The following is a 27,993-nucleotide window of genomic DNA, read 5'->3' as shown; positions in this document are numbered from 1 at the left end:
CCCTAAGGAATAAACTACAACAAGTGAAAACCTGCAGACTCTTTTTATTAAATTCTCCCATTTCATCTGTACAGAAAAAAATGCACATTATTATGTTCAGAATCTCAGTAACATCTTAAAATTACACAGCATGGACATGTAAAAAAACAAAAACAAAAAAAAACCCAACCAAAACAAGGAGCGGCCAGGATTTATACACAGAAAGGGAAAACAATTTACAACAACAACAAAAAGAAGTCTCGTTAATGTCACATTTAAAAATAATAATTAAAAATAAAAGAGACTAAGTTCAAACAGCCTCTGCTGTACAACAGGAACCCGCTGGGTCTGCTTTGTACACTGTGGGGGAGGCCTGCGGTGCCACCCCCAGGGGGGCAGCAGGGTGTGCTGGGGTACCCCCTCGCCCCCCAAAAAACTCACTGTCACTTCTCCAGTATACCATCCAGTCGCATGCGAAGGTTAGGCACACTTTCTGATCCCCCCTCCTTCGGCACCAGCGCCTACAGGCAGGTCACACCTCTCCCTTTTCCCCTAGTTCAGTATTTCCCAAGGGGAGAGCTACACAAGCACTTTAACTCAATAAATGGGGGGGGGCGGGGGGGGGGGGGGGATTTCGGGGTGCAGTGACTCACCCAGCAAGGGATCTTTTGCTTTCAGTCAGCTATGGAATGAAATCTGGGTGTTGTGGAAGGAGAAAACAGCAATCTGCCTCTGGCCAGCGAGCGGCAATACATTCCTACTCCTCCCCGCGCCACGCAGGCTCAGGGCTCGATAGCACAGGGGGGATTCAGGTCCCCTCTAAGCACAGCTCACAGGTGGAAGCAGCAAGCCGGCAGGATTGGCCCCCCAGCAAGGCGACCGCACAAAGATTAGTACCTGGGAGCTGCCTTCGAGATTTTGAACCCCATAATTAAGAAAGTACTTTTATACAAACCGACACTACAGCTGTTGCAGGTCCACCGAGCTATATTTTAAATAGCGACAGAAGTGCTAGATGAAATGTTTCATACCACACTCACACACTCACACACACCTCAAAACTACTTTTTTTTTTCAAGCAAAACTGATACAGTAAAAATAAGAAAGTACTACAATCTTCTTTCAACTAAGTAAGGTTGTGTTTTAACAGAAGTCGCCATCCAACTCGAACATAATTCCTCTACAACATTATGGGATTTGATTGATCCCTCCAGCTTGTCACATTTCCTCCCTCTGTGCCCACCCGCAGTTATTCTGTACTTGAGACATTCACTCCTCTTATTTTTCATACAACGCGCTTACAGTGGATTCTTTCAATCAAGACTGATTATATTGCCATGGATTTAAGCGTCAGATTTGGGAGGAAATGCTTTGATTTTTGACCTTCATCGGGGCTTTTCCCGCCCTTTGCAGTGACACAGACATACGGTACTCAACTGAACTTGCTGGACAGTACTTGGAAGTGCCAGGAATTTTGTTCCTACCCAGATGAGTTACTCCAGCAGCCTGAATGACAGAAACGAGGCAGGAGAATCCCAAGCTGAAACTCAGCAAGAGGACTTGATTAGACCCACTAGGTAAACAATAAATAAGCTTAAGGTCAACAAGAATGAACACTAACAGCCTAGCAGGAGTGGCGCAATGAGGTGCACATCATGCACAGTCCCCCTTACACATCATCTAATCATGTGCTGTCATTTGGCAAACATACATGTCATCTAAACACACACCATCATTTAGGAAACATATCTTGTTAACCTTGCAGCAGCAGGAGGGAAACAGAGCTGCATGCCTTGTATGTCCCCCATCATCTAGCCCTTCCATCCACCACTGGGAGCACCAGCATCTAGAATAAGCTCTCCAAGAGAAGGTTTTATGATGACAAGGAGGGAAAACAAACCCCCACCTCCTGAACCGCATTCTGTGGAAGGCGGCTTTCCCCACCAAGAGGTGAGGGTCATGAAGAGGAAAGGGTCCCCCTGGGTTCTGCCACACTTCTCTATCCCAATGGCAGCTATCTCTAGTGCTCTTGATTAGATCAGAGAAGTTAAAAGGCTTCCTCAAGTTCAAGGCAACAGCAGTTTTTCTTACAACCATTTATTTTTTTCCCTGCAATGGAAAGCAGTTACCTGCAGGCAAGATGTTGTGTTGGCAACAGCGCAAGCAGGTTATTTTTGGAAGAGTACTTGTGTGGGTTTCTGTGCTTCTCAGACCTCTAGATTTTTAAGTATCCGTGAAAAGAAGGGAAGGATAGTTCAAGACTGGGACTGGTAGATTCCTAGCCATGGAAAAAAAAAAAAAATGTAGTCACTAGCAATGGCAGAGGGCCCCATTTTAAAAGGTGAAGAGATAACAATGCTCAATAATAAAATAGCCTGGACCCTTTTAAAGGTATGACACTGGTGATGGTGGGTCTGTGCTCTTACAGTGACAAAGGGTATCTGAGGGAACGATGTAGAAATTGATTTAGTATTCTACCTTTGCTTCAGAGGGCTTCCAGACACACAGCTACACCACCATCTCAGAGCACTCACACTGAAACCGAATTCCCAAGTGAGTCTACTGACAGAAACACCACGAAGCATAAACTAATACCACCATATACCACAGATTCCTAACACAGCGCTCCAGGCACCCCTACCTTAACCTTCTCCAAATGAAAAAGCAAAAAAAACCCAGAAAGCCTTGTATCTGAAAGTTAAGAAAGTCACCTTCAGAGCTGAACAGGGTTTACATTCAGAACTATGGCTAAAACCCTACAATTTTCACTGCAATGTCTTTTGGAATTTAGTGGAAGATGCTATTTCTAGACAATAAACCATCTAATTAGGCTTTTCAAGCTAATCAGGTTACACAATGCCTTTTCGAAAAGTCACAACAGTTTCAAAAAAGCCCTCCGATAGCAATTTAGTTATGCCCCATAGACATTTTGAGAAGCAGGACTCGTGCCAAGCAAGCAAGGCTGCACAAAGATCCCACGTCCCTTGCTGACAGCTCTGTGAACACACCCATCTCCACAGCAGTAATTTCTGCACCCCGTCAAGTGAAACAATACACACTTATAATTGCCAAACTAACATTTGTGGTGTTACACACCTGCGCTACCTCAAGAGATGCGATCAACTATTCCTCTTCTGCTCCACTTCACATTGACAGAGGGCCAGTTAAGCTTTGTTAGCACCAGGGAGGATGGCGGGGAGAAAGAATTCAGGCTTAATTTCTGTTCTACCTAACCACTTAACTGCAATCCTACCATGCACTAATTCTCCACTGAACTTTCATTGCCCAGACTTTCGCTACTGCTTGCCTTGTGTTCGTAACACTTTGATATAACGCCAGCAGTGTCGGCGAAAGACTCACTAGCATAGTAAGTCTAAGAACATCTCACTAATAGTTTGCTGTCCATCCTTAGAGTGGGGTGAAGGTACGTTTGCAAAAAGCTTCAGCTGCAGCAAAGCTCACGGTATTATGTATACGCCATTCTGTACACACAGCATCATCAAATCAGCTGCTCCACACTCCAAAGTGTCTCAAAACCACCTCCACCGTTCCTCTAGAGAAACATGTGGAGAACTGGAAGTGTCAGGTCTTACTTAGCAGTGCACTAAGTGGAAAAATGAAAGGTATGAGTCAAGTGTCAGCCTAAGTTGGACCGTTTCAGGCACATGATTTTTACCGCAGCACACACAGGTGAGCACATCTAAAAGGCGAATAAAGTTTATCCTACTGTACACATGGACTCTCATGCAGTCACTTTGAGATTTCGCCACACTCGATGTTTCAGCATAAGCATGTGGCTTATGCCCTCCACGCCTCCTTGAGGAACAAAGATGATGGTAAGAAGAGGCCACAACTACTGGTGCAGCTTTTCTAAAACAGACCTTTGGGCTGTCGGGTGTGAGTATCAGGGTCTGGAAGTGTAACTATATATATAGCGTGAGTGCACACATTGATGGTAACAATGTGAAAGCTACTTCCCTTAAAGATCCAGATGTTTCTGCCTTTCATACAACACTGTCACCCTCCCATCCACTCCTGCTTGGCCTGCTGGACCAGCACCTGCATCCTACACCCCAGGAAATGCCAGTTGCTACAGCTATCAGTTGTAGTTGTGGAAATGAAGAACACTCTTCAGTGCTACCATTCAAACCATTAAGACCCAGACAGGCCAGTTATAAACCACTGTGCTAGCCCAGAAGAAACCGTTTTACAGATAGAGCACGTTGAGCGTTCAGTCACTTTCTGCATCGCTGACAGGGCACTGTATTGCCAGCATGTCAATATCATCTGTAGATAGTTAATTCAGAAGGGTAACATCTTAGCAGCAACGAGGTAAAATAAAAGGAGTGTTAGAATTTTACTGCATCATTGCTAATAAAAAATTTGACCAAGTAACTGATCAGGGCACTTAATGCCCGCTGAGAGCAGCACTGTACACTACTGACAGGCTCTACGTGCCTCGTGTCTACACCGTGTCTTTAATCTACTGAAATACAAGTTGTACAGCTCACATGAGTATTTGATCCTGGTCAGTATTTTATTCTATCTTGAGAGTGGCAGAGGAAGAAAGGGAGGACATCTTTTCAACCAAAAATATCCACAGTCACAAAAGCAGGATATTCACTAGAAGACGACACCAGTGGCTGGTGTCCTTAGGTTGTCCAAGACTATGCTCTGAAGATGCTTTACATAAGGTGAGCAAGATGTCCAAAACAAGGCCAACTGTGGTGTAAGATGCAATTTACCCTTTAATTTCCTGCCTCAATTTCACCCAGCCACAGAGGATGACTAGGATTTCAGTATGAACCATTACCTAAATCATATAGTCGGTATGCAGATATATGTCTTTCTTTAAAAATTTACTTAAAAACTGCTTGAGCTGCAGGTCATACCAGTCTGATTTGGAGAGTGAAGGCAGTTCCAACAGTACAATAAAGACTTGTCTACAGGCAGGTAAACAAGAGTCTGCTAACAAAGGGGTAACAAAAGCTGCTGGCTGGGCTGCCAATGTTGCACACAAACTTTCATAGGATGAAGATGCTGTGGATGAGATCCAGGATGGGAAAACTGAGCCAACACCTGCTGCTGTTCTAATTTTTTTTTTTTTTTTTTTATTCTCCTCTCACAAGAGGGGGTGGGTAGACTATACAGAGGAGGGCTGTACAAAACTGGGCACTGGGCAGGCATTTCTTCAGCAGGCAATCCAGGCTCTACCTGTCCTTGAGCTCTCTTGTCACCCGCTTGGTGATGCGTCCACACATCAGGCCGATGAGGAAGAGTACACAGATGCCGACCGTGATCACAGAGAGTATGTAATTCTTGGACGGAGAGGTCATAACTTGCATGGCAAGGTCAGAAAAGCCTTCTGCTGGGGCAACCTGGAGGTGAGAAGGGAATAAATGAGCATAGCTTTGCTTTCCATGCAACCCTCAGCCTTGGCATTTATCAAGTTTAGTCTCTGGTACTGCTGTGGCCTCCTGTCAATTGTCAGACTTGGCCTGAGCCACAAACAGGCAGGCCTGCAACAATTTATCTGAAGGAACTGCTGCTCAGGAGAGCTTTGTAACAGGAAGATCTCCTCACCCATTTCATTGCCCCAGACCTTCTCTACAGGAGACCAAGCCCTGTGTGCACAGAAGACTGTTAAATTCTGCACTGTTGAAGATGCATCCCAGACACAGAAAGTAAGATACCCAAGTTCAAAAAAAAAAAACCAAAGACTTGTTTTCAATTTTTCTGTACAAAACTCAAAATGCTAAACTTCAGATATAAGAATTTCATCAGTTCAAAAGTTTTTCATAAATAGCTTGTGACAGAAAGATCCAATGCACAAAAAGGGAAATCCTGCACATACTGACCTTTGCAGCATAGCTCCACATTTCAATACGATCATTAAGGCGTTTCTTGCATTCAGGCTGCAACCTCACACGCTTATCTTCCAGAGCTTCCATTAAACAGGACATTTCTGTAATGTGCAGAAGATGGGTGTTACAAAATAGAAACAGTGGCTTCAACAACACATTACAGAAAGGCTGCTCGGAAGGGACACTTCGATTCTCGTAAAAGGTGACAGTTAAATGGCTTGCTAAACAGACCAGCCAGCCCGACAGGCTATACACAAAGCCCTGCTGTACCCTTGAAGCTAGCAATTTCACTAAGATTCATGATAAATGCTGCATTTTGAGACACAAGGAATTCTGACTTTCAAAAAAAATTACAGTACATACGCAAGATGTAATTCATGTGATTTACAAGACATTTTATAAAGTCTTACACATTTGCACCTTCAATGAGCTATGTTCTATATTCCATGCCACTACCTTCTAGAGAGAACTGATTACATTCAGCTCAGCAGAAAACATAATGTTATCTCCTTAGGCTTGTTAAGGGTTTATTTTGATCAACAAACTGTTTTGGAAAATTTTAACTTCCTGAGTCTTCACACTGTCCTGTGAAAGGAAACGGGATCACAATGTTCTGGGTGCCTAAGGAACGGCCTAGCTAACTCATAAGCTTATTTGAGACACTGACATAAAATTTTGTATTTTATACTTATGTTGCCTTACATGAATAATCCCTAACAGGACGCTTTCTGTTTTGCAACGAAAAGTTACTTTGTTCAAAAAGTTTGCAATGCTAACTCCAGACTTTCTAAACACAATTGTCAGTCCAAGAGGCAGATCCCCCTCTAAGCTACAGACTTCTGCACACCCTCAGTGCCAACATGTCAGAAAGCACATGAAAAGAATTATGACAAAATAGGAATAAAGGATACCCAGAATTTCAGAAAGGCATTCAGTAACCAGCATGAAAGACGACAATCAGGAAAATACTTAGCTGCTATTTTTAATGCCAGATAAACTCAGAAAGATGGGAAAGTTCAGAACTGTTTTCCCCACTAGCTTTCCTTACAACAGCCAGACATACTATCCAGCTAGCTAACGTAATAGCAGTAACAAAGTGCAAGAGCTTGCTTGACCTCAAACAGGAAAAGAATGGGTTAGGAAATACTTCAATAAATCATGTTTCAAGTGGTCTGAACTTGCTGAACTCAGTCTTGGAGGACTTGGAACAGTTGATTAAGTCTCAAAGCCTTGAGCTATGTGAACTTAGAAAGCATAGTAAAGATTACCTGCCGTCTGTAATACTGGAAAAGAAAAACACTGACATATTTAAGCAAAGAAGAAAAAAAACAGATCAAAGGATTTCAGTATTTTTGACAGATGAAATTAAACTGAAATAAAGTAGTCAACCATGGACAAAGACTGACAAAACGAAAGAACAGAGCTTGGGGAATAGCTGTGAATGAATCTTGTGAAACCCAGTTGATTTGCTTAAGCAGCAGCTTATTTCGTTCTAGGGACGCTTTTGATACAGTCTGACACAACACTGTTTTAAGTAAGCTTGGGAGCTTTATCTGGTCTGAAGCTGATACAGGGTGGGAGACAAACCTCACTGAAAAATGAGCCCATGGGCACCTCAGTCCATGTATACTAAGAGCTCATTTTCAATGTGATTTAACTGAGGAAGGATTTCATAGAAGGGTTACGGATCTGGTATCACAGACTATTGTCAGAAACCATCTGAATGATGGAACATATGATAGACTCCTACAATTTGCAGATAACACTGCACTGATATTACATCAGGGTTGAAGAACAGGTCCCGCCTTCAACGTAAGGAAGGACTTGATACAGATCTTCTAGTGGCATCTACCACCTCTGCAGCTGCTCCACCCTATTACCCACAAAAAACTGGTGGAGGTATCTTGAACTTCACATAATGCTGGTAAGAAAATGCAGCTTAAGGCTCTCAGGACTGTGATACGAGTAAAGCATAAGCACTTACGGCGTCCTCTCCCTGGTGGAATGGCAGCACAGTGGTGTTTGATGTCTAGGGCACAGGCTGTGTGGAGCACTGGGTCAACAAATATATCTGCTTTGCTTTCTTTCAGCATGTTGAGCACTTCCTGGGGAGGGGAAAATTACAAGTACATCTCAAAAAAGGAGAAAAAAAATTCACACTGCTCAATGTTTCTGAAAGGTGCATCATCTTTTTAAATCCAGGATCATGAGAAAAAAACACCACTGTCCCTGGATGAGGCTATGAAAGCTCGTTTAGGCTGGATTAAATGTCCTGGTTTATAAGGGTTACCGTAGTTATGTTCACTAAAATACCCGTATTAAAGTACAAAGTCAATATGCCCGGGCTACTTGAGTTAGAAATGAAATAAGATGCCACAGCCATGGGGCAATTCCTACAGCCCTGGGGCACAGCCAGTGCCTAGGCCATACCCAGCACTCAGGAAGCGTGCAACGGAGACAGCAACAGAAAACAGGTTAGTAACAAGAAACTTTGGCAACCATAATCAAAAAAGAATCCAAGTCTAGAATTGCAAAGGAGGCACTGTCGGCACAATCTTCACCGGCACATTGAAACTGAATTGCTGCAGGCCAGAACTAAGATGCATAAGGAAATTTGCAGAGCTCTGGCTTCATACTAGCTAGAACATGGCCAGGGCTGCGATCTGGAAGAAAAATCAGACTTCTGCAGGGATGGGATATCTTTTAGAGCACATTCATTTTATTTCCTTTACCTTCTTGCACATTTCTGTTTTTATTTTCAGCAGATTCACTTTCAGACATTCTTCCACCTGCCCAGTCTGCTCCTGAGCTGCTGCTTCTTCTGCACATAAGCTGGAAATCTATTTTGAAGAAGTATTTTAACATAAGTAGTTCACAACAATCATTCTGCCTCTTGGCACATTTATATCTCAATACATTAGCTCATCACAGGGTGCAGCTACAGAACACATGATGAGATACTTCCCCCCTCAGAATCCCCAGAGCCAAACGCAGCCTGGCTCATGCAATATGCATACCCTTCGAAACTCAACAGCAAAAAGTCGATATTGCTTTACTGAGGAGGAAGGCTGGGAGGAAAACAGCATAGAAATAATGTTAATATATGAAATAAGCAATACTTAAGGCATAGCTGATTCAGCTATTGAAAGTAAAAGCTCAGAAACCTGACTGTACTCCAGGTTAAGGTTGACAAGACCAGAAAACTATTTTTTTTTAACAGGAAAGCAGTATTTTTCCCATAGCACAAGTATTGCTGAAATCCCAGATGAAAAAATTAACTTCATATTAGCACTGCAGAGGAAACTGCAATTCTTGCACATTGGCAGAAGTCACAAGCAGAGAACCTGACTGTCTAGGAACAGTTCAAAGGGGTTTTATGGGGGTTTTTTGGTTGGCTTCATTATCAGGAGAGCTCATGTTTTAAGAAACAAAAATCTGTTATGTGAAGGGACTTCATGAAACATGAGAAGAGTTTTCATCCTGAGTAAGTAGGTGCAGAGCTACTTTTCCTACCTCTTCAGAACAGTGCATCTGAAGTTGGGGATCCAGCCGATAATCAAGAGCTGATTCCTGGATTATCACTCGAATTTGGTCCTCGCAGTCTGGAGAGAGACGCTATTAAGCGGAGAAAGTCATTAACGCACTCAAGGACCTTTATTTTCATAAATCAATCACCTTGCATTTTAACTTACGTATTCTGTAATACTTATATGGAAGTGTAAAAAAATTCATTTACATACAGTCTGCTTGTTACCTGCACTGAACACACCACAAGCCCAAGTTTGATTTGTTATTCAGTGACTCTTGCTCAGCACAAACCTGCAGAATTTCTTATTTGCATGCATCAGCTCCACTCACCTGGTCTGCATATTTCAACTTCAGGCATGAGATGACTTGCCCTTCCAACTCTGTATCATCCTTGGCCCTGTTCAGGATATTTTGGCAGAATTTCGGTATGTCTGCTTTGCACGCCTTCCTGAGCACTGGATTTAAGCGGTAATCTAACCAGGAAAGATGACAGAACTTCATTAGAGTACACATCTCTTCAGATGACAGAACATAACACTTCAAAAGAGATTTCACAGAAATTTCCTGGATAGCATTGTACCACCAATTAATTTAATTTCGGGAGGAAATAGTGTTTTTTCACAACATAATTTTAACTGGTGAGGTAAGAGCTTCAGGAATAAAGTGTATCAAATAACACATGCTGACCCTCAAGAACCTGACTGAATAAAGTCAGTGTGTGCACTGACAACCATGAAGGAAATGAAAACAAAGTGAATATTCTTCCAGCCATGCAGATCACTCAACAGCTCAGGCAGGCAAGTTTTTTTTCCAAAGATGATACCTGTGTTCTGTGTAATCTGGCGCTTGGTAATCATTTGCTTGCATTTAGGATCCATCACTTCACTGTTCTTGTTTTGTTTCAAACACTGCAACATATTTTTTGAGTCTGCCTCTGGACAAAACCGCTACCAAAGAAACAAAAATAACCAAAATTTCATCACTTAACACTTGAAAAACAAACCCCAAACAAAACAACCAATTATATTCATGAAAAACAACCACCACCTGCCCAAGCCAGAGGTATACAGACACACGCCCTAGCCCCAACACCTCCTGTTAACAAGAACAGTGCTATTCCAAATCAACTATGGGGATGGATATCTCTGTTACGGACTGTGCACTAAGCCGTACAGCCTCAACTGGCTTCTAGGCACCAGCTTGTGTTGGTAGTATCAAAAGCAATTTGCCTTTATTTTCTATTCTTAAGTTACAGCACATACCTACCAAATTAGGTCTCACACCCAACTACTTCCACTCCCCCTTTATTCCAGAAACTAAAATGAGAATCTTTAAAAGTCCATACAGATGCCACTGTTCTGCATAAATGCTGGCTGAACAAAGCAACAGGTAGTCTTCATTAGTAACATTCGGGACAAAGACCATATGGAATGAGAAAGCAGAGAAGAGCCCACTGGTACTAATTTTCCCATTCCCGCTCAGAATGAGATAGTTAAAAGTTAACCAGCTTACCAAAATTCAGATCAAGGTACTAATTTCTTTTGTTACAAACTAATTCAATGGGTGTAAGATAAGGCTGTTGCATCTTCTAATCTTCATGATTTTGCTGAGATGACAAGTCTTTTTAAAAAAGCATGAGTCTGTATTGAAGAGCAATAAATTCTCAAGACGTTCTGCTCTGGCCACAGTATGGAGTCAGGGTACTGCATACAGGCCACACATACTTGTGTTTCAGGGCTTGCAATTTTGGCTACTGTGCAAGTAGTATCTTGTCCTGTGCAATACTGTCTTGTATTAACATTCACTGCTGCTTGAATTAACATTCACGAGGTAGCACTTTAAGCCAGCATTTCTAATTCTAAATTTTGCATGACTTTGCCTGCTTTATCAGTTTGACAGAAGTCTGTATGCACCAGGTCAGCAGTAAACCGAAGATGTTACTCCTCTCTGTAATTATAACTTCTTCACCTTTGCTAAAAGCCAATGCAAACCCAAACCAACTGGATGAAAACTGCATTAGAAGCCTCAGCACAGACTTCCTCCTCAATTCTGCTGGCAATTGGTAAGACAAATTTATTAGTGCACAGGCTTTAATCAGATATGTGGAGGAAGTAAAGTTGAAAGAGAAGAGTCCTGAAGAAAACTCAGCATGATTCAGTTAAGAAACTAATTACTTTGGGAGGTGGGGGAGGAAGCAATCAAACTTCCAAACCACCACAGCACCAAACCACCACAGCAGTCTTGTAAAAAGCTTTTATGGGAAGCTCAAAACCGAGAGAGCTCTTATATCTCAACCTCACCCTCTTAAATCAGCACGTTACCATTACCTTGATCATCTGCTTGCAGACTCTCATGAGTGTGTAGTCCAGTTCTGGATCCATCATCTCTGTCTCCTGCAGTTTAAACACCTTCTGGTGGCACCGAGTACTCAACTGCTTCTTGATTTCTTTCAGGCATTCAATAATCTATGACAGTGTTACAACCACAACAGACATGTTGACAAAATTCTGTCATATGCTGCTCAAAACACACAGCTATGTGTACTCCAATGCCTATCTTCACCTGATTTGTGCAGTTAAGTTCCCAACGCTTGGATTTTATCAAAACTCATTACCCATGCTTAGCTCCAGGATGCGCTTTAAGCTCATCTTCTCACAAAGATTTAACGAGATGGAAATGGACTTACTCCAAAACCCCAAACCTCATCTTGCAGACATTATGCCTAAAATCTTCAGCAACATTTGCAGTAACCAGCTGCTAATAGCATAAAACTAGCATTAACTGCAGAACGAAGGGCTCACAGCATTGCATTCACCCAGTATTAATACTTGTGAACCAGTGAAAAAAAGATTTAACATTTCAAAATACTGCCAAAAGATTTCAGTGATATCAAAATGAAAATCTAAAGCTGCACTCACAGGGGCAAAAGCCTTCTTCAGAAGTTTTCTGAAATGAAAGTACAAATTAAATTGTAAATTATTAATAAAATCCATTACCTGAGCATTGCCATAGGGCACGTTCTGGCAGTAATTCTTGATGTCACTTTTACAAGCCTCATAGAGCTCTGGTTCAAGTCTGATATCCTCGGTCTGCAGTATAAATTACAGTATGAACTTTTAAGTAGCACTCTAAAGACTAATTTACTTTGTCCACGTATTAACTACAACCCTCCACTCACAAAAAAGCAAGCAACTCTCACAGTAGGTAGGTCCATTTCTTTGAATGTAGGGGTCTTGGCTGTGAGAAGTGGTGTTAGTGGGAAATCAGCTTTGCAAACCCATGCAGTGATCAGTTGGCTTTTTACACTCAAAGAAAGGGCTTAAACCAAATTTTAGAGGTGGTAATTTGCTCCCACTGCTCCTCCTAAAAGGGCATCAACACCAATGTCCAAGACAACTAAAATCTTTTAATGTGAAAGCTAAACATCATATTAATAGCCACCCATCTACTGGGTGATCTAGAGAATGTTAATAAAGCTTCCTGCTTTTAACGATGCTCAGCATTTGGATTATTCCATACAAAGGCAAGAGTGCTGCCTCTTCTGATACAGGCCTGTTTAAGGTGAAGCTTTAACAGTCAAACAATATATACCAGACAAAGGCCTTAAGAGTTCATTGCTGCAAGGACTGCAGCCAGGAAGCTGAGAGGCAGCCTTGCCTACAGAACAAATACTACTACTGTTTATCCACTGAGCAACTTAAGAGCAGCTGCAGTCAAGTTGCTTCATCTGTGCCTGTTTCCTCAGCCTGTAAAATGAAGCTTTTATTCTCTCCTAGAGGACTTTAAGGACATCAGCACGTGTTGCATGTCACTATCTAACACTAAAGATAATCACTTTAGCTGAAATTCCAATGACCATTTAGCTTGCTTTAGCCTTTGCGAGACTATATTTAAGGCATTAAAGCAGACAATCATTACTTTCACTGTGAAGGGCAATTGAGCCTCGTATTATAAGAAGACTAGAAAAAATAAATCAGGTATGTCTTACAAATGAGCTTCCTTTTTTTTCCAGGGAGGACAAACCAGGAAGCTTTAGTTGAAGGACCTCACTAGAAGATGGGCAGATCAAGAGTTTCATGCATGCTTACCATCTCTAGCTCCTCAACACGCAGCTGTTTGCGGCACTTCAGAGAGACCCTGTGCTCCTTGGCATCCTGCAAAGTATCATTGCGCACAGTTGTGCTCAGACAGATCACTACATCCACCCTGCAGAAAAGAAAACAGCTTTTTTTACTCATATACCCTTCACTCAGATCAGCCAAGATTGGTGTTGGATCACCACATTGGAGAAACGGACCCCAAGAATCCAAACACAACAAAGTCCTTGTGGACCTGTGCTTACTTCTGGCCTGGGTACAGCTCTATGTAGAGTAACTGGATCACAATTAAAACCTAAATCTGATGCTGTCTAATTGGAGTCTAGATCAGCAGACAGGAAGATAATCAAAATGCCAGCACACCCCTGCCCAGCAAGACCTCTGCTCTTAAGTCACATGAGCACTTTAGCAAAGCTTTACTTAATCTTAGAAATAGATGAAGGTGAATACCCACATGGCACTGCAAGAAATCCTTTTGCATTATGGGAAGGACATTTATATCATAAAATGCAAATAGTCTTGCTATCCACGAATAGGATTGACCTTGTGTGTAATTCAGCCTTATGTCATTGCAGTAGGCTATTAAAAAACCTCTTATACCAAAATGAATAAACCAGCTAAAACAAGTGGGTTATTTCCCCTTCCCAGAGCAGCAACTGGAACAACAGTAACCTGCATCTTAGAAGACGACAAGTCTAGCAAGGACATAAAACATCCCGGGACACACACACCACTAATTGTAATTGTTAGCTATTTTCTAAGCAAGAAAAATACAGAGGACAGACTTGTATGCAAGAGGAAAACAGAGTCATTTTTGAAGAGGCAGGCAATGCCTCTACCTTAAGCATCTGCAGAATGCAGTCACTAAGTTTTCACACACAAAACAATCAGCCTTTAAAGGAAATCCAGCATTTTCTGTCCTGTCATGAAATATCCTCTGACTTTATTACGTATTTATATGTTCACATTGCTGTTTGGTCAGGTGCTACATACTTTTTTTTGATGTTGGGGCAAAGTTTCAGCACATCCTCCTTGCAAGCCATTTTAAACTTGTACGAGAACCTAAAATCTTTCATTTGAACCTGCAAGACAGAAATGAGGAAAAAACCCAAACTTTGGTCACCTGGAAGGAAAGAATAATGAAAAGTGCTACCCAAAAGAACCTTGTTGAATTGTACAATCAGCAAATGCTTTTGTCCAAAACTTATTGATGAGGAAGCAAGGGGAAATGCTGCACTGCCGCAGAAGGTGGGACCCTATCTACCATACACCAGGGAGGAAGGGGGGCCAGAAAATAAATCATCTCCAGAAGCAACCATTTATGACCAGACATGCAAGTACAACTGTCTGAATTTACAAGAAAACTTTAAATACAGTGGGAAATCAATCTCAAGGAAGGAGGGGTTTCATAACTAGCCAATTCCTGTCAACACCCTCAATGAACAGAACAGGTTTCCACTGATAGCAGAGAAAAGTGTATCTTACCAGCTGGAAATGAGTAACTCCGATTGCACATTTTTCATTCATTTCCTTCTGGTGTTTGTTCTGTATTAGACACTCCATCAGGTCCCCGGAATCAATCTGGTTATCTGCAACCTCCTGAAGAAGTGATGAAAGGCTTGAAAGTCATGATTTTCATACTCATTTAGCCCACTGTGACCAGGAAGTAATGGAACTTACAGTCTTGCTCTCTATTGTGAGCTTACACTCACCATCAATAGACCACCCTAGAGCTGTACCGCCCAACTCCACCACATAACTATATTTATAGATGTAGTTTAGAAAAGAACTATCCCAGGCACGTGCACACTTTAGACTCAGGAGAACATCCTGTAGAGACTCAATGCTTACTCGACTTATTAGTTGGATGCCTTCATTGCTATCTAACTATTCAATGCTAGAGCAACCTAAAAGTTTTTTCAGCAGTACTGAGCAGGTGCACAGAGTGCAGTGGCTAGACACACTGCTTGCAGGCAAGGCAAAAGGAAAAAAGTTTGGTTTTTTACTGATTTTTCCAATTACAGGGCAATTTTCATCTTCAAACACTAGCTTTTATGCTAGGGCTCTGACAGCGGAAGCACTAGATGGAACTAAGAATTTTTACTTTAGGGTGGTTTTTTAATTAAAGACTTTTGTAACTGTTTACCTGATTTTACTTTTGAAGTATTTCAAGTACACCAAGAACTAATATTTAAAACCTCTAACCTTCCCCCTCCCCGTCTTTTTCCCCAAAAGATATTCACACTGTTACAGAGCACTCACATGACAGAACGTCTGGATAATGGGCTCACACGCTCTCATCAGCAAGGCTTCAATTTGAATGTCCTGCAAAAAAACATGCAATATTTTGTTTTCACAGTGAATGGACAAGAAAAAAGGCTCTGGGAAAAAATCCACCTGTGGTAACAAGTTAAACTGAACTCAGCTTACAGGGATTTGAAAGATCTTATTCAGCCAGCTTTGCCCTTCAGTTCTGGAAATCCTATGGTTCACCCTTACCAACAACATCGTAAACGTTAAGACAAGCCTTCCAGCTCAAGGGAAGAGCCTGGTCTCCACCAAAACTCATTGCTTGGATAATGTGGCCAATCTCCTCTGAATTGGATGCTACGGCACTAGAAAAACTACTACCTAAGTGTAAGGTGATAAGATTTATGACAGTTCCGAGCCAACCATTTTGTAACCATTGGAAGGAAGCCTTCCCTAGGGCACAACGTAAATTTTAAGAGATATGGGGAACAGTTTGGGGCAAGACAGTTAAATATGCAGCTTCATAACACGAGTAAAGCTGCTGACCTCACTGAAAACCTAGCAGCTATTTCTTGCAAAATTTTGGGGATGGAAGGAGGGAAGCTGCAATATAGTACTCGAAACTACTTGCAAGCAAGACCAAAAACAAAGTCCCATGACATATCTTGACTGGTACCAAAGGTCACTTGGTTACCTGTGCAAGAAATCTTAGCTTCAGTACCATAAGCGATTTTTTTAAGCAGGAGAAATGTCATCACCAGCCTAGTCTGAACTGTTGCTCATTTTTCTTCCTCAAGAACACCTCATGAAAATCTCCATTGTATGGGGTAAAAAGAATGGTCTCTGTCTGATCTCAGAGAGCTACACTTCTGCAGGTACTCTGACCTCATTTTTTTTCATCACTATCAAAATGACATGCTCAACTAATATCTTTATCCCAGGCTGAAAACTGCTCACCTCTGACTCCAGCTCAGTGAGGTTTCCCACTATGTCTCTGCAATCAGGCACTAAGTCATCAAGATGGTCCTGAAGGCATTCCAGCTCCTACAAAAGCAGGCATTTTAGTGTGTGATCCAAGAACCCAAGTTGAACATTTGGGCTTGAAATACTGTAACACATGTGAAACTGCCCTCCTCCTTGTGAAGTCCTACGTCTCATTTAATCCCATTCCTCTACTGGCACTCCCAGAATACATATACATAGCAGTGATCGAGGATGTTAGTCTAGGATGTTACTGCTTGTTCTCAAAAGCTGCATGATAATGTGCTTTCACTTCTGGAATAACATATTTAATTCGCCCTTTGCATAACCCTTAATGAGAGGCTGATTATCCAAGCTACAACCTATGATTGGCATGTCAAAAAGACAATGGCATACTGCATCTGCTGTTGAACGGCTCCTTCCCTACAGCTCTGCAGGGGCACAGCAATTTAACATGAGTCTTGAAACTTTGTTAAGTAGCAGCAGATGTTAGTTCAGTTCTGTATAAACACAGGAAACATGTCAGTATTTGCTAAATGGAAACAGGATAAAGTTTATGTGGGAAATGCCAAACTTGTAATAGAATATTACAAGTAAGAGCCAGGGTGGGGTGGGGTTACTTCACTGAAGTCCTGCTTGTTAACTATGCCCTTCCCCTTCTCATTCCACTACCCTTTTCAACCTACTGAAGCCACGCAGTAGGTACAAAGCTGCTTCGTATCGCCTTCATCCCTCAGTCTAGCGTAGATTACATTTCAAACTGCACTCATTTTTAATATAGTCTCAGCTATAAAGAGACAGCTAACAAGATGTCCCTTTATCCCCTTTTTGCCCTTCCCACCCCTCCAACTTTGCAAACGAAGTAGAAATGTTCCTGTGTATAGTACCTGCCCTGTCTCTGTTTTTTCACTGCACCACTTCCCTAAGTCAATCATGCACTTGTCCTGGAGGGCTGGGTCCAGCTTCACATCCATGGCACGCTGATGGAGGATTCTCTGGACCTCTGCTCTGCACTCTCGTGATAGCTGCAAGGGAGGCAGAGAGCACTTAGCGTATGGGGTCTCTACACCCATACAACGCAAACAAGATGCTGTCAGGTAAGGTACTGTGAGTAACCACAAATGCCATGTGCAAACCCAGAAAGCATGGTAGTTTTCCTGTAGTGCTCAGCACAAGTCTGCTGGGGCCCCACCAGTGAACCAGGCTTCAAAAGAGTTCGGAGCTACGTTATTTAGTTTGGATGGAGGCTCCTTTCATTCCACTAAAATCAATCTTATATTCTTAAACCTTCACTTTTGAAATGAGATGTCAAAGCAGGTCCCTAGATTATCTGCTGCACTGACCCCTTCATTCAAAGCTCCAGACTGCTTCTGGAGCAGAAAGTCAAAATAGCTCATGCCCTCGACACCGAAAGGGAAGACCAGAATAAGGCGATATAGTCCTGCTGTATGGTTTCTTCTCAGCAATCCCCACTGCAGCACATCAGAGCCAGCACTGGCAAGACTGAGGAAGAAACAAATTGTAGAAAATCAAGGGACACTGGTACAGTGCTCGTCAGACCTAAAATGCACTTGTCGAAGCTTAAAACATCATACATTTAAAAATTCAAACCACTGGAAGTTACCTAGCATTTTGTGTACAGCACTGGAAAAAAGTACAGATCTAAACTCTAATGAGTTTGCTTTCAAACACTAAATTTCAAGATGACTGCTGCTCCCTTAGCCTAGTTTCCACAAGAAAAATACATTTAAAAGCCTTTTCTCTCTCTAAGGTTATTTGCAGGGTGGCTATTGATTTCTTTGGTCAGCACTAATGTAAAAAAATTTTAAGACTTAACTCAGCCGACTAAGAAACAGCATTTTTTAAAAAAATTATTCCTAAAAAAGAGATTGTTTCAATCAATATTTGATCTCTGCCACAAAACACCTTCTAAATCAAGCTGTAGCAATTAATTTTTAAGCCAGGCCATCGTGTAAACCCACCAACTCTTCGGGGCTGTGTACACTACAGTGCCAAAAGAAATGGAAACGAAGTACCCAGCTGCTTTCAAGGGAGTGCCTTGATAAAGGCACAAGAGGGCAGCAAACCTGAGTAGCTCTGAACCAGAACAAATGTGATTATGGTGGATCTCCAGACTGCAGGGCAGCAAGTCAGATCCCTACCGTCTTCTTTAAAGACAGCATAAGCACATTTACCAGTACGGTATGCTCCGAAGAACTGAAAGGATTCTTCATGTCAATAGGAAGAATATAATGGAGCATAAGCTGAAGTTGCACTCAAATCAAAACTTAATTAGAAACAGCCTAGAAAACCTAGGCTTGGAACTCCTTTTTGCATAAAACCAATTTTGCAGCTATGCTAGCTATCTACAAGCAATCACATTCCTCTCTGGAAAAACAAGGGGGAGAACTGGCACTGTGTCTAAACATATACCCAAGTTGTCAGTATGCATTCCCCTCTGCGGGCAGTTGTCACACCTTGATGTGGCTATTTTGCCTTACCAGAACAGCAGCATAGCCCTTCAAGGTACAATTGAGGAGCTAGGCATCCAAAGCTGCGCAAGTACCACCTACGTTAAATGCTTTTAAGTAGCTTTTGTGAGTTCTTGCAGTTTTAGCACAGTGTGTCCAACTTCCAAACCATATGTGCAACCCTTCTATTACAGATCAAAGAGCAGTAAGTTGCACTCTAGCACCTACCCTCCTTCCTTGCTCCTCTGTGCGGTATGCATGCCTGTACAAGCAGGAGAAAACAGCCCCTGGAGGCATCAGCTCACTCGTCTCATTCCAGCCATGGGTATGGCAGAGACGGGAGGCATCTCCCTGACACTTGCGGTAAAGGACTGTATCCAATCTGCAAACAGAAAAGTTATCACTAGCACTTCATTTAAACTTTTAACCTTTTTCATATTCTGAAAAACTTCTGAGGCAGAAAAATCCACTCAAGTTTTCATACACCACATCATTCGGTCTGCAGTGTCTAACCAACTGAACCAACAGGTGGCAAAGTGCCTGTCACTCAGTTTGGAATCAACTCCCTAATCTTGCAAAAATACACTAAGATCCTTAATTATGATGAAACCTTCAACACTATTGAAGCACCTCCCATTCTCTTCTGCAGCATGCCAGCCAAACGATGACATGAGAAATCATCTCCTAGATATCCCAAAGCAGCAGAAAGGCAGATAGATACCATGTTTTGCTTGTCTAATATGTTATGTGTACTTTGTATTGCTGCCATTTTGAAACACCACTTTCATAAAAATCCGAGTCTGATTAATTACTGTCTGCTCTTGATTTGAACTAACTGAAGACTCAGCATCCCTTGCTTTTGCATACAAGAAATCTGCAAGTGCAGAACTCTTTAAGGTGACATCTAATTGCTTAAAGCCAAGTGAGATATTGCCAACTTTCCAAAACAGAAACTTCAGTTTTCTGCAACAATTTAGAAGGCAAACATCAAGTGATAACAGCAGACAGTTTTCTTACTACTTTTATCATTATCTGTATAATTATTTCTACTCTGTGCATCTGCATTAGGCACACAGCTAACACAACAGTTTTCATAAGCCAGTTCTAGCGAACAGTGGTTAAACAAGAAAGATAAGCTGACATAGCCCAGTCTGCAATATGAATTGGAATTATCTTTACTCCCAGCAAAATGCAAATACTCAGTTTTCCTTCTTCCAATCACTTAAGTTTAGCTCAAGCAATGAATTGCCTGCTGGCAACACTGTACAGGCAGGAACAGTGGTGGAAACCAGCAATGAAGGGAAACAGGAAGAGGAGGAAAAAATTAAGTATTTTTGTCTACCTATGGAGACAGTTATCGGGATGACTAAACAAACAGCCACAAAGCCCTAAACTCTCTGGTCCATGAAGCTCCATGTGTTTTGAAAGCAGAAGGTTCACAGAGCACGTCAGCTCTTAACTACTGGTGATGCTGTCCATAGATACTGCCATGAGTCAGACATTCTTAATGTTTTATTTGAATACCCTTTGTGGTAATTGAAGTCCATGGCTTCTTGCCTTACACTCCCCTTGTAGTCACTGAGAACAATTATACCATTTCTTGCAGTAACCCTATTTAATGTACTCCCTCACGCCTCAAACTTTTTCAGAAAAGCCAAACACTTATTTTTTCCTCAATGGTCATGTACAAGGGGCTCTGTACATATTTAAAACAAAGCACTGTCATCTTTGGATGACAGAGTTGGGAAAGCAGTCCTCCAAAGGGAATTACATCTGCTCTACAAGCTGGAATCACACCCAAAGAAACTGAAAAAAAGGCAGAAATGGAAGCGGGGAGCCTCTCACACAGTGCCTCTTTATTACACTTAGTAGTCTGGTTTGCTTCAGTCCCATATTGCAGTGCACAGACCAGATAAAACTGGCTGCCACTTGCACAGGAAGTGAACTTCAAATTCAGTATGGCCAGAGAAAATTCTTTTAATCAAAGATGCATTGAATTTCAGAGCTCAAACTTGAGATGTTTTTAGGGTTGCATCATTTCTAAGCGAGTATCTGATTTAAGTGGGCATCACACTTTCTCTAAAAGCAACTTTTGCTTCTACTGTTCTAGACAGGCATTAATGCCTTACCGATTTGGCATGCTTAAAAGTCCCCTTTTGAACAAGCATAAGCTATACTGTTTTACCAGAAACTGCTAATGCATACCAAATGCTAAACACATCATCAAGTGAGGATAAATCTTGTTTTACAGTACTCACTTCCAATCACGAGATATAAAATACTGGAGCTCCAGAAGCCTATGCTCACAGTCCTCTACCATCTTCTCGGTATACAAGTGCTCCATCAGGCAAGACAGAATCCTGCAAACAGAAGAAAAAAAGGTGGGCAACAGACTGTTACAACCATGCTGAAGCTTCCTTGTAACAGTTGGTGTTGCCAAATCAGTCTTTCCAATGAACCATCATAGATAATACATTCAAACACAGTGAAGATTTTTCTCTTCCTTCAAAAAGATTACATCAACAACTATATAGCACATTTGTACCCTCCTAAATTCCATTGTTTTAGTTACCTCAGCAAATCATGACAAAACCATAAGGAATATTTTATATAAAATCTGGCTTAGAAGACAATATATATCAGACCTGAAGATAACAGATATCTGTCTCTGCAGTATGGGTTTGCTTAACTGGCCTTTCAAGGCTTGTACTTTGTCTTTGTGACATTGCTAAAGACTTATATTGTAAGAGAAATTAGCACATCAAATGTTACATATTTAATTTAAATGCCTGAAATAGTTACATCCTTCACCAGTGCTAAACCAGCCCTGTTATAAAAATACTTGGCCTGCTTATATGGCATAAATGAAAACAGAACTTGGTTCACACCTCCAACTCTGTAAAAATTGCTAGTCTGTCATTTCTGGACAGGTTTTAGTATCTGTGCTGGTCAGCCACACAACCTTCATGGATGCTCAACGGGAATAAAATAATCAGTTGTAACTGAGAGCCACCTACATTGGGTCTCCAGACCGTATGTGCTTGCAGGCAGTCTGTATCACCGATTCACATGCCTCATTCAATGCCCGGTCAATGCGGTAATCTGCACCGGGGTCAGTTTCTTGAATCAGTGTTTGAAGCTGGAAGAAAGAAATTGTGGATAAGGAAACAAATTATAATGATCAAAACAAGAGTGCTTGCGACCTCTCAGCGTGGCGATTCTATGCCAGTAACAACGCTGCCGGGTATGGCCTCTGCTCTGCAGTTACTAGTTTTAAGCGCTTGTGCTGCCAAGTCAATTGCCAGACATGGGAGGCCAGCACTGCTGAATCCTAATTATCGTTATGAAGTAGACCAGGAACACTAGATGAGATTGGTCACACACTGAAGGCAAACTGAAAACCTGGACCACTTATGTAGCTAATTACAGAACAGAAGTGGTAAAATTTTAATACTGTTTTTTTGATCCACCTTATGCTTTGGGGGCAATCTCATCCCATAAGGCTGACGGTACTGAACATGCAAATTTGTCATATTCTCATGAATTTCTAACAACTTCAGTCTAACAAATGAAATCCCAATCAATATTTAAAGACCAGTCACCTAACTACAAACAAAGCTTAAAACAGTTTTTGAATTGCCTGGAGAGGACAAAAAAGTTTTATTGAAATACAGGATAAAATATCCTATCCTGTTGCCCCAGGAAGCAGCATTTCCTCAGGGATGCCTGTTCAAGCTTTCAGAAGCCAGGGTAACTGCAATTTGGTCTATTGTACGTGATTTTTTATTAATAATAAAAGCAGGGCACCAGGTTTTATCTACCTAAGTCACTGTGTAAGTGAAAGATGAAAACAAAAACTTCCCAAAGACTGAGACACCATGTGTACCAACTTGAAGCTGTGATATCCCAGCACTCCCTTTGTGACTTTTAAATACTTTCAACATATAAAGTTTCATCAAATCTTTTCTTCTTGTGAAACAGTTATTCTGATTAAAAGCTTCAGAAAAATAAGTCTGTTATTAATAAGAAAATATAATTTAGCATCCACAGGACTAGGTTTCCAAATCAGACGCAGAGCCCATGGCATCTGAACATGAAACTGGGAGATGTCTGCTGGGCCAGGGGAAAGGAATTTGGGTATATCTCAGTCTGTAGTTTGGGGGACAAGGGTAGCTTTCAGGCCAGAATCCCCATGCCCCACTTCATTCCCCACCAAGCTGTGAATTCCCAAAGACTGATGTGTAGGGCAAACTGGTATCATCATTCAACAGACAAACTTTTTTTTTTTGCGGTGGGGGAGGTGGTGTCAGGGGGGTAGTTGGGTGTGAAGAGCTTGCTTAGAAGGCAACTGCACACTGACATCAAGTGGTTTCCACTGTTAATATCTTGGTATGGACTTAATTTTTATTACTGGCCCCCAGCCCAACTAAATCACAAGCACAGTAACAATTTTATTCTCCATCTTTCAAAGGTTGCACCTGAACACCATACAGGAAATTTTCAGGGCAGAGCCCTATCACCACAAAACATGGAGAAGAAAAAAGCATCAGAGAACTGGAAGAAAACACAAGCTAGTGCTATTTATCCAATAGCAAACTTGTAATCAAAAGGACAAACCACAGACTGCCTGGGAGGAACACAGGATCTCCTGCAACTCATTCTCGGCCAAAGTTAGTTATGTCCAGCCTCAGCTTCTAAGGGATGTAGGCAGCTCGGAAGAGTGCTGCCTAGCAGTAACAAGCTGTTCATTCAAAAATTCTTGGGACATTTTCCCTTAAAAAATAGTAATAAAAAAAGAAACATTTTATAAGACATTGACAGCAGTCAAAAACAGAAGCCAACCCAGGATCCGGTTCATAACAGGCAGCTGCACCTTAATCAGCAGGAGAAGTGATACATCCTTTACAAACTTTCTAAGAATCAATGAAAGGAGAAGAAATACGGTCATTCTGCTGGCATGCACACCCTACACAGACAGGAAATACTCTGCATGTAAAGTGCTGGGATCCCTTCGTGTCAGATGTTTACATATAAAAAGCGACCAAGTACCATTAGTGGAATTAACTCCCTCAAGGGCAAATGGGTGAATGAAACCTCGAAGCTTACACTTTTTTTACACACAGAGATTAAATAAACTGGCCAGAACATTATGTAGACAGGATTCTTCCTCAGGTCTCAGTTTAATTGGTACTTTTGGTGCTATCAAGTGGAAGAGGCCAAAGCACACTGGGTATGACGGCTCAGAAGCACCAGATCACCTCCTAGTCTTTCTGCCCTGTTTTGGGCATAACTGCAGGACTCCCAGTCCCAATTCTCAGCCACGTGCAAGATGTGCAGCAGTGAGCCAGCTGCCCTGACTGCAGGAGCAAGGGAATAATTTGGCACCAGTAACAGAAGTGAAGGTTTTATAGGATATTCCTCCCTCCCACAACAAACTCTTGCAGCTGAAGAGCAGCTGCATAAACTTTATAATCTTCTGAACTTTTATCCCAATACAGAGCTAAATTAACCGTTAACTATCACTTTATTAGCTGTATTAGAAATTGGAAGCAGAAATATCTGCCCTTTTAGAAGGGCTCAGTTTTGCATGCTCAGGAGAGTGAACAGGGGAAAAAAAAAAAAAAAGGATGAGACCAGAGCAATACAAAAGCCACGTATCTGAAAAACAAATTGCTAGCAGCTTCAGTATAAAATATTGCTTCCACTAAGTGACACCACAGGTGCTAGACACTGCCAGGACAGCTGTAGACTTTTTAAGGGCTGATGCTCACAATGAAGGGACACATCTATCTGCTGATGACCTACAGCATCACATACCCACCCTCCCTAAGCACAGGACCTCCGTCTTTGAAGAATAACATACCAATGATATCTGCAGAAGACTATTTCATGACTGGAATATATCCAAGCTCTATATGCTTTCCCAAAGCAAAGAGCAGCTTGTTTTACATGGGAAGACATGCTCCAGAAGTAGTATTTCCTTCTGATTTTTTTTTCTTAATAAAAGACACATCTCTAGAGAAGTACATTGATAGCATAAGTAACAGGAGCCCCATCCTTTGTTTCAGAACAGGCAGAGCACTCAGACAGCAAACCCAAACTGCAAAGAGCCCTTAAGAGGGCATATTGCTAGTGCACACCCGAGATATACTGGGGTGAGCAAGGTACTAAAGCCTAGGGTAGGCAAAATAACGTCAAACACACACCCAGGATTTGTGTTTTGTTTTTAAAAAAAAACAAACAAAAAACAACTTAGGCCAAACCACTTACGTTACACTGAAAGCCTTCATTCCTCTACCATTTACAGAACTTCAGCATTTTGGAAAGTCCACTGATCAAAACAGACAAAAAACCCACACAGCTCTCAGACATTGGGTCTGGGCATGCTTCTTGCACAGCAGCATGGTTAATTGTGAGCGCAGACTCTCACATGCAAGATTATTCTGTTGAGGTGTCTCACAAGAAATGGAACTTCTCAGATCAAGAAATCAGGGTTTGAGAAAGTTTGAGAGCATATCTTGTTGACAGTTTTCAATATAAAGAATCACTCATTCCTGCAGGAAAGGGTATGAGCACATATGCCTGCAGGAAAACATCATGGAAGTTCTTTGGTTATGTTTTGTTGTTTTGGGATTATGTTGGTTTTGGCAGATGGACAAGTATCTGCTTTCATAAGGCAAGTAGAACCAGAGCAAACCTTGACAGACAGGACAGTAAGTGAAACCAGATCCAAATTAGATGTTTCCCCTTCCAATTTCCTCAAACAAACCACCTAAGGCAAGTATGTCTAGCTGTACAGCTTCTACAACAAAGAATTTGAGGACAAGCCCCACTGCTTTGAGCTAGCCAAGAAATCAAAGTGCTATATTAGCATTACCTAATGGTGCTACTAAAAGCACAAGTTTTTGACTCTGCATAGAAAAGACAATATCTGGAGGCGGGCCCAAAGCACCCCAGCCAGTTCTGCTGGAACAACCCCAAAGCAAGCATGCTGATTTCCTCTGTTACTGCAGGTGAAAAGGTAGAGATGCCACAGACCAGCAGTTCCACCATCAACAGCCCCATCAAAGGTCAATTTTAGAGCATCAGCACCTCGTTCCTGAAACAAGAACTGCCCAGGGACATCAGAAAGCATGAAACAATAGTACTCAGCTTTAGTCTAGCTGGACTTGAGCTGAAGTCATGTGGAGCAAGCACTAGCCAGGAAGCAAGCTGGCAGGGAGGTGCCTGAAAAAGCCATCCTATCTGCATGAGGATCTACCAGAGTTACAAACTGATTATCTCACCAAAATTACACTGCAAGAGAAGAAAACCCAAAAAAACACCCAAACTAGACAACAAAAATATCAGTCCTTGCTTTTTGATGCAGGTCAATCTTTCTCCCATGAATGAATTTACCAAAGCAGCACTTCTGAGACCATCCACGTGTCTCAAAGACTGAACTATGCTGACACATGGCAACTAAGCAGCTGAGAAACCAGCTTCAGACAAGCTGCAGTGGCTCAGCAGAAGCATATGTCAAAGGTGCTCTCTAGGTATCCAAAAGGAACTGAAGTAGCTCCAGCTACTACCAAGGGATGGATCCCTAACATGCCTTCTTCATGGCCTGTCATATGGGCCAATCTCATATGACAGGGAGTTTGAGTGTCTTGCACAAGCCACACAGTATCTGGAAGGGTTTCAGAAAATATTCCCTTCCTTACAAACATAATTTACCTACCATAGAAGGTAGAAGCAGGAAGCTCATTCTAACAAAATACATCAAAACAGAACAAAACCCGTGATGACCAAGACAAACATTACCATTCAAATACAAAAATATCAACAGTAAATGACTTAGTACCTCAGAAGTTGTAAGCAGCTATACAATAGCCAGTTCACAGGAACCCAGAACATTGGAACGTTTATCCTATTCTTGCAATCATCTATTTCTTCTTGCCCACAAAAATACGGGCAAAAACATATTTTATAAGAACACCACTTAATTTGCTCCTGCTGTCTTTTGCACAGAGAACAGAACAGGTCATTTAACTTGAAGGGGAGTCATGAACAGGCCCTGCTGCTGCATCAACTTGCTGTACAAAAATAAAGCACTAGCTTAAGCAGAAGAGAACTGGAAAAAAAAAACCCTATAGATTTCCACAGACATTCTTTTTCTCCAGAAGGCTAAAATCTTACATCATTTTGGGGGGGTCCGCTGCACTGACTTACGACTTGTTCAGAACATGCACTTCATGATCTGGAAGTTATTTGCAAGATGAACCGATCTGACAATTTGCAAATAATCAAATTCTGAGGCAGCAAGTTCAATTTCATATTTAAACAGAAACAAGTATTCAGTTTTTCACACAAATGTTGCAAAGTCTAAGTCATGCACTACAGCTCACTGCAGGAATGACTCAAACTGTACAGCTGCTGCACCAATACACCTGGTATTTCTGCAAAAATAAGCTTCATCACAAAACCACCCTATGCCTTACAAAAACTTAACGGATATTAACTTATCTCTGCTAACATACACAAACTGACAACATTTTGGGCTCAGGCCTTAAGCTACACTTACACTTAAAATGGACTACAGTAGTTTCTTATATTGCAGAAAGTCAAGAGCATACATCTCCCCAAATTCCTACGTGAGTGCTAACACTCCCCAGTCTTTTTTGGCACTGATTTCACTCTTCCAGGCTCATGGGCCACTAAAAGCAAGTATTAAATGCAAAAATGTCATATCACATTAAAAAGCACTAATGAGTTTGCACAAATATTAAATAACTGTTAAAAAGACTACATACAGGATGCACCTAAGCCAAAAATGAGTTTAAA

General features: G+C 41.6%; 1 protein-coding gene across 1 annotated transcript in view; it reads right to left on the bottom strand.

The window, feature by feature from the left end:
- Positions 1-24: 24 nt before the first annotated feature.
- The window catches only part of GLG1 (golgi glycoprotein 1), an 86,904-nt gene continuing 58,935 nt past the window's right edge, over positions 25-27,993 (bottom strand). The window contains exons 9-26 of the mRNA XM_055818547.1: positions 22,188-22,309; positions 21,429-21,530; positions 19,399-19,552; positions 17,587-17,724; positions 16,676-16,762; positions 15,731-15,793; positions 14,954-15,067; positions 14,462-14,550; positions 13,460-13,577; positions 12,368-12,460; positions 11,699-11,836; positions 10,195-10,318; positions 9,702-9,844; positions 9,357-9,458; positions 8,576-8,683; positions 7,828-7,948; positions 5,838-5,944; positions 25-5,357 (exon numbers count right to left, since the gene is read on the bottom strand). Coding sequence (XP_055674522.1) covers positions 5,190-5,357; positions 5,838-5,944; positions 7,828-7,948; positions 8,576-8,683; positions 9,357-9,458; positions 9,702-9,844; positions 10,195-10,318; positions 11,699-11,836; positions 12,368-12,460; positions 13,460-13,577; positions 14,462-14,550; positions 14,954-15,067; positions 15,731-15,793; positions 16,676-16,762; positions 17,587-17,724; positions 19,399-19,552; positions 21,429-21,530; positions 22,188-22,309 — 2,091 coding nt within the window. The 3' untranslated portion in view covers positions 25-5,189. The remainder of the gene's footprint in view (positions 5,358-5,837; positions 5,945-7,827; positions 7,949-8,575; positions 8,684-9,356; positions 9,459-9,701; positions 9,845-10,194; positions 10,319-11,698; positions 11,837-12,367; positions 12,461-13,459; positions 13,578-14,461; positions 14,551-14,953; positions 15,068-15,730; positions 15,794-16,675; positions 16,763-17,586; positions 17,725-19,398; positions 19,553-21,428; positions 21,531-22,187; positions 22,310-27,993) is intronic.

This window comes from Falco peregrinus, chromosome 14, assembly GCF_023634155.1.
Source record: "Falco peregrinus isolate bFalPer1 chromosome 14, bFalPer1.pri, whole genome shotgun sequence".
In the NCBI taxonomy this organism is placed as follows: domain Eukaryota; kingdom Metazoa; phylum Chordata; class Aves; order Falconiformes; family Falconidae; genus Falco; species Falco peregrinus.
Note: the sequence above shows the minus strand (reverse complement) of the source record. Positions and strands in the feature narration are given on the sequence as shown.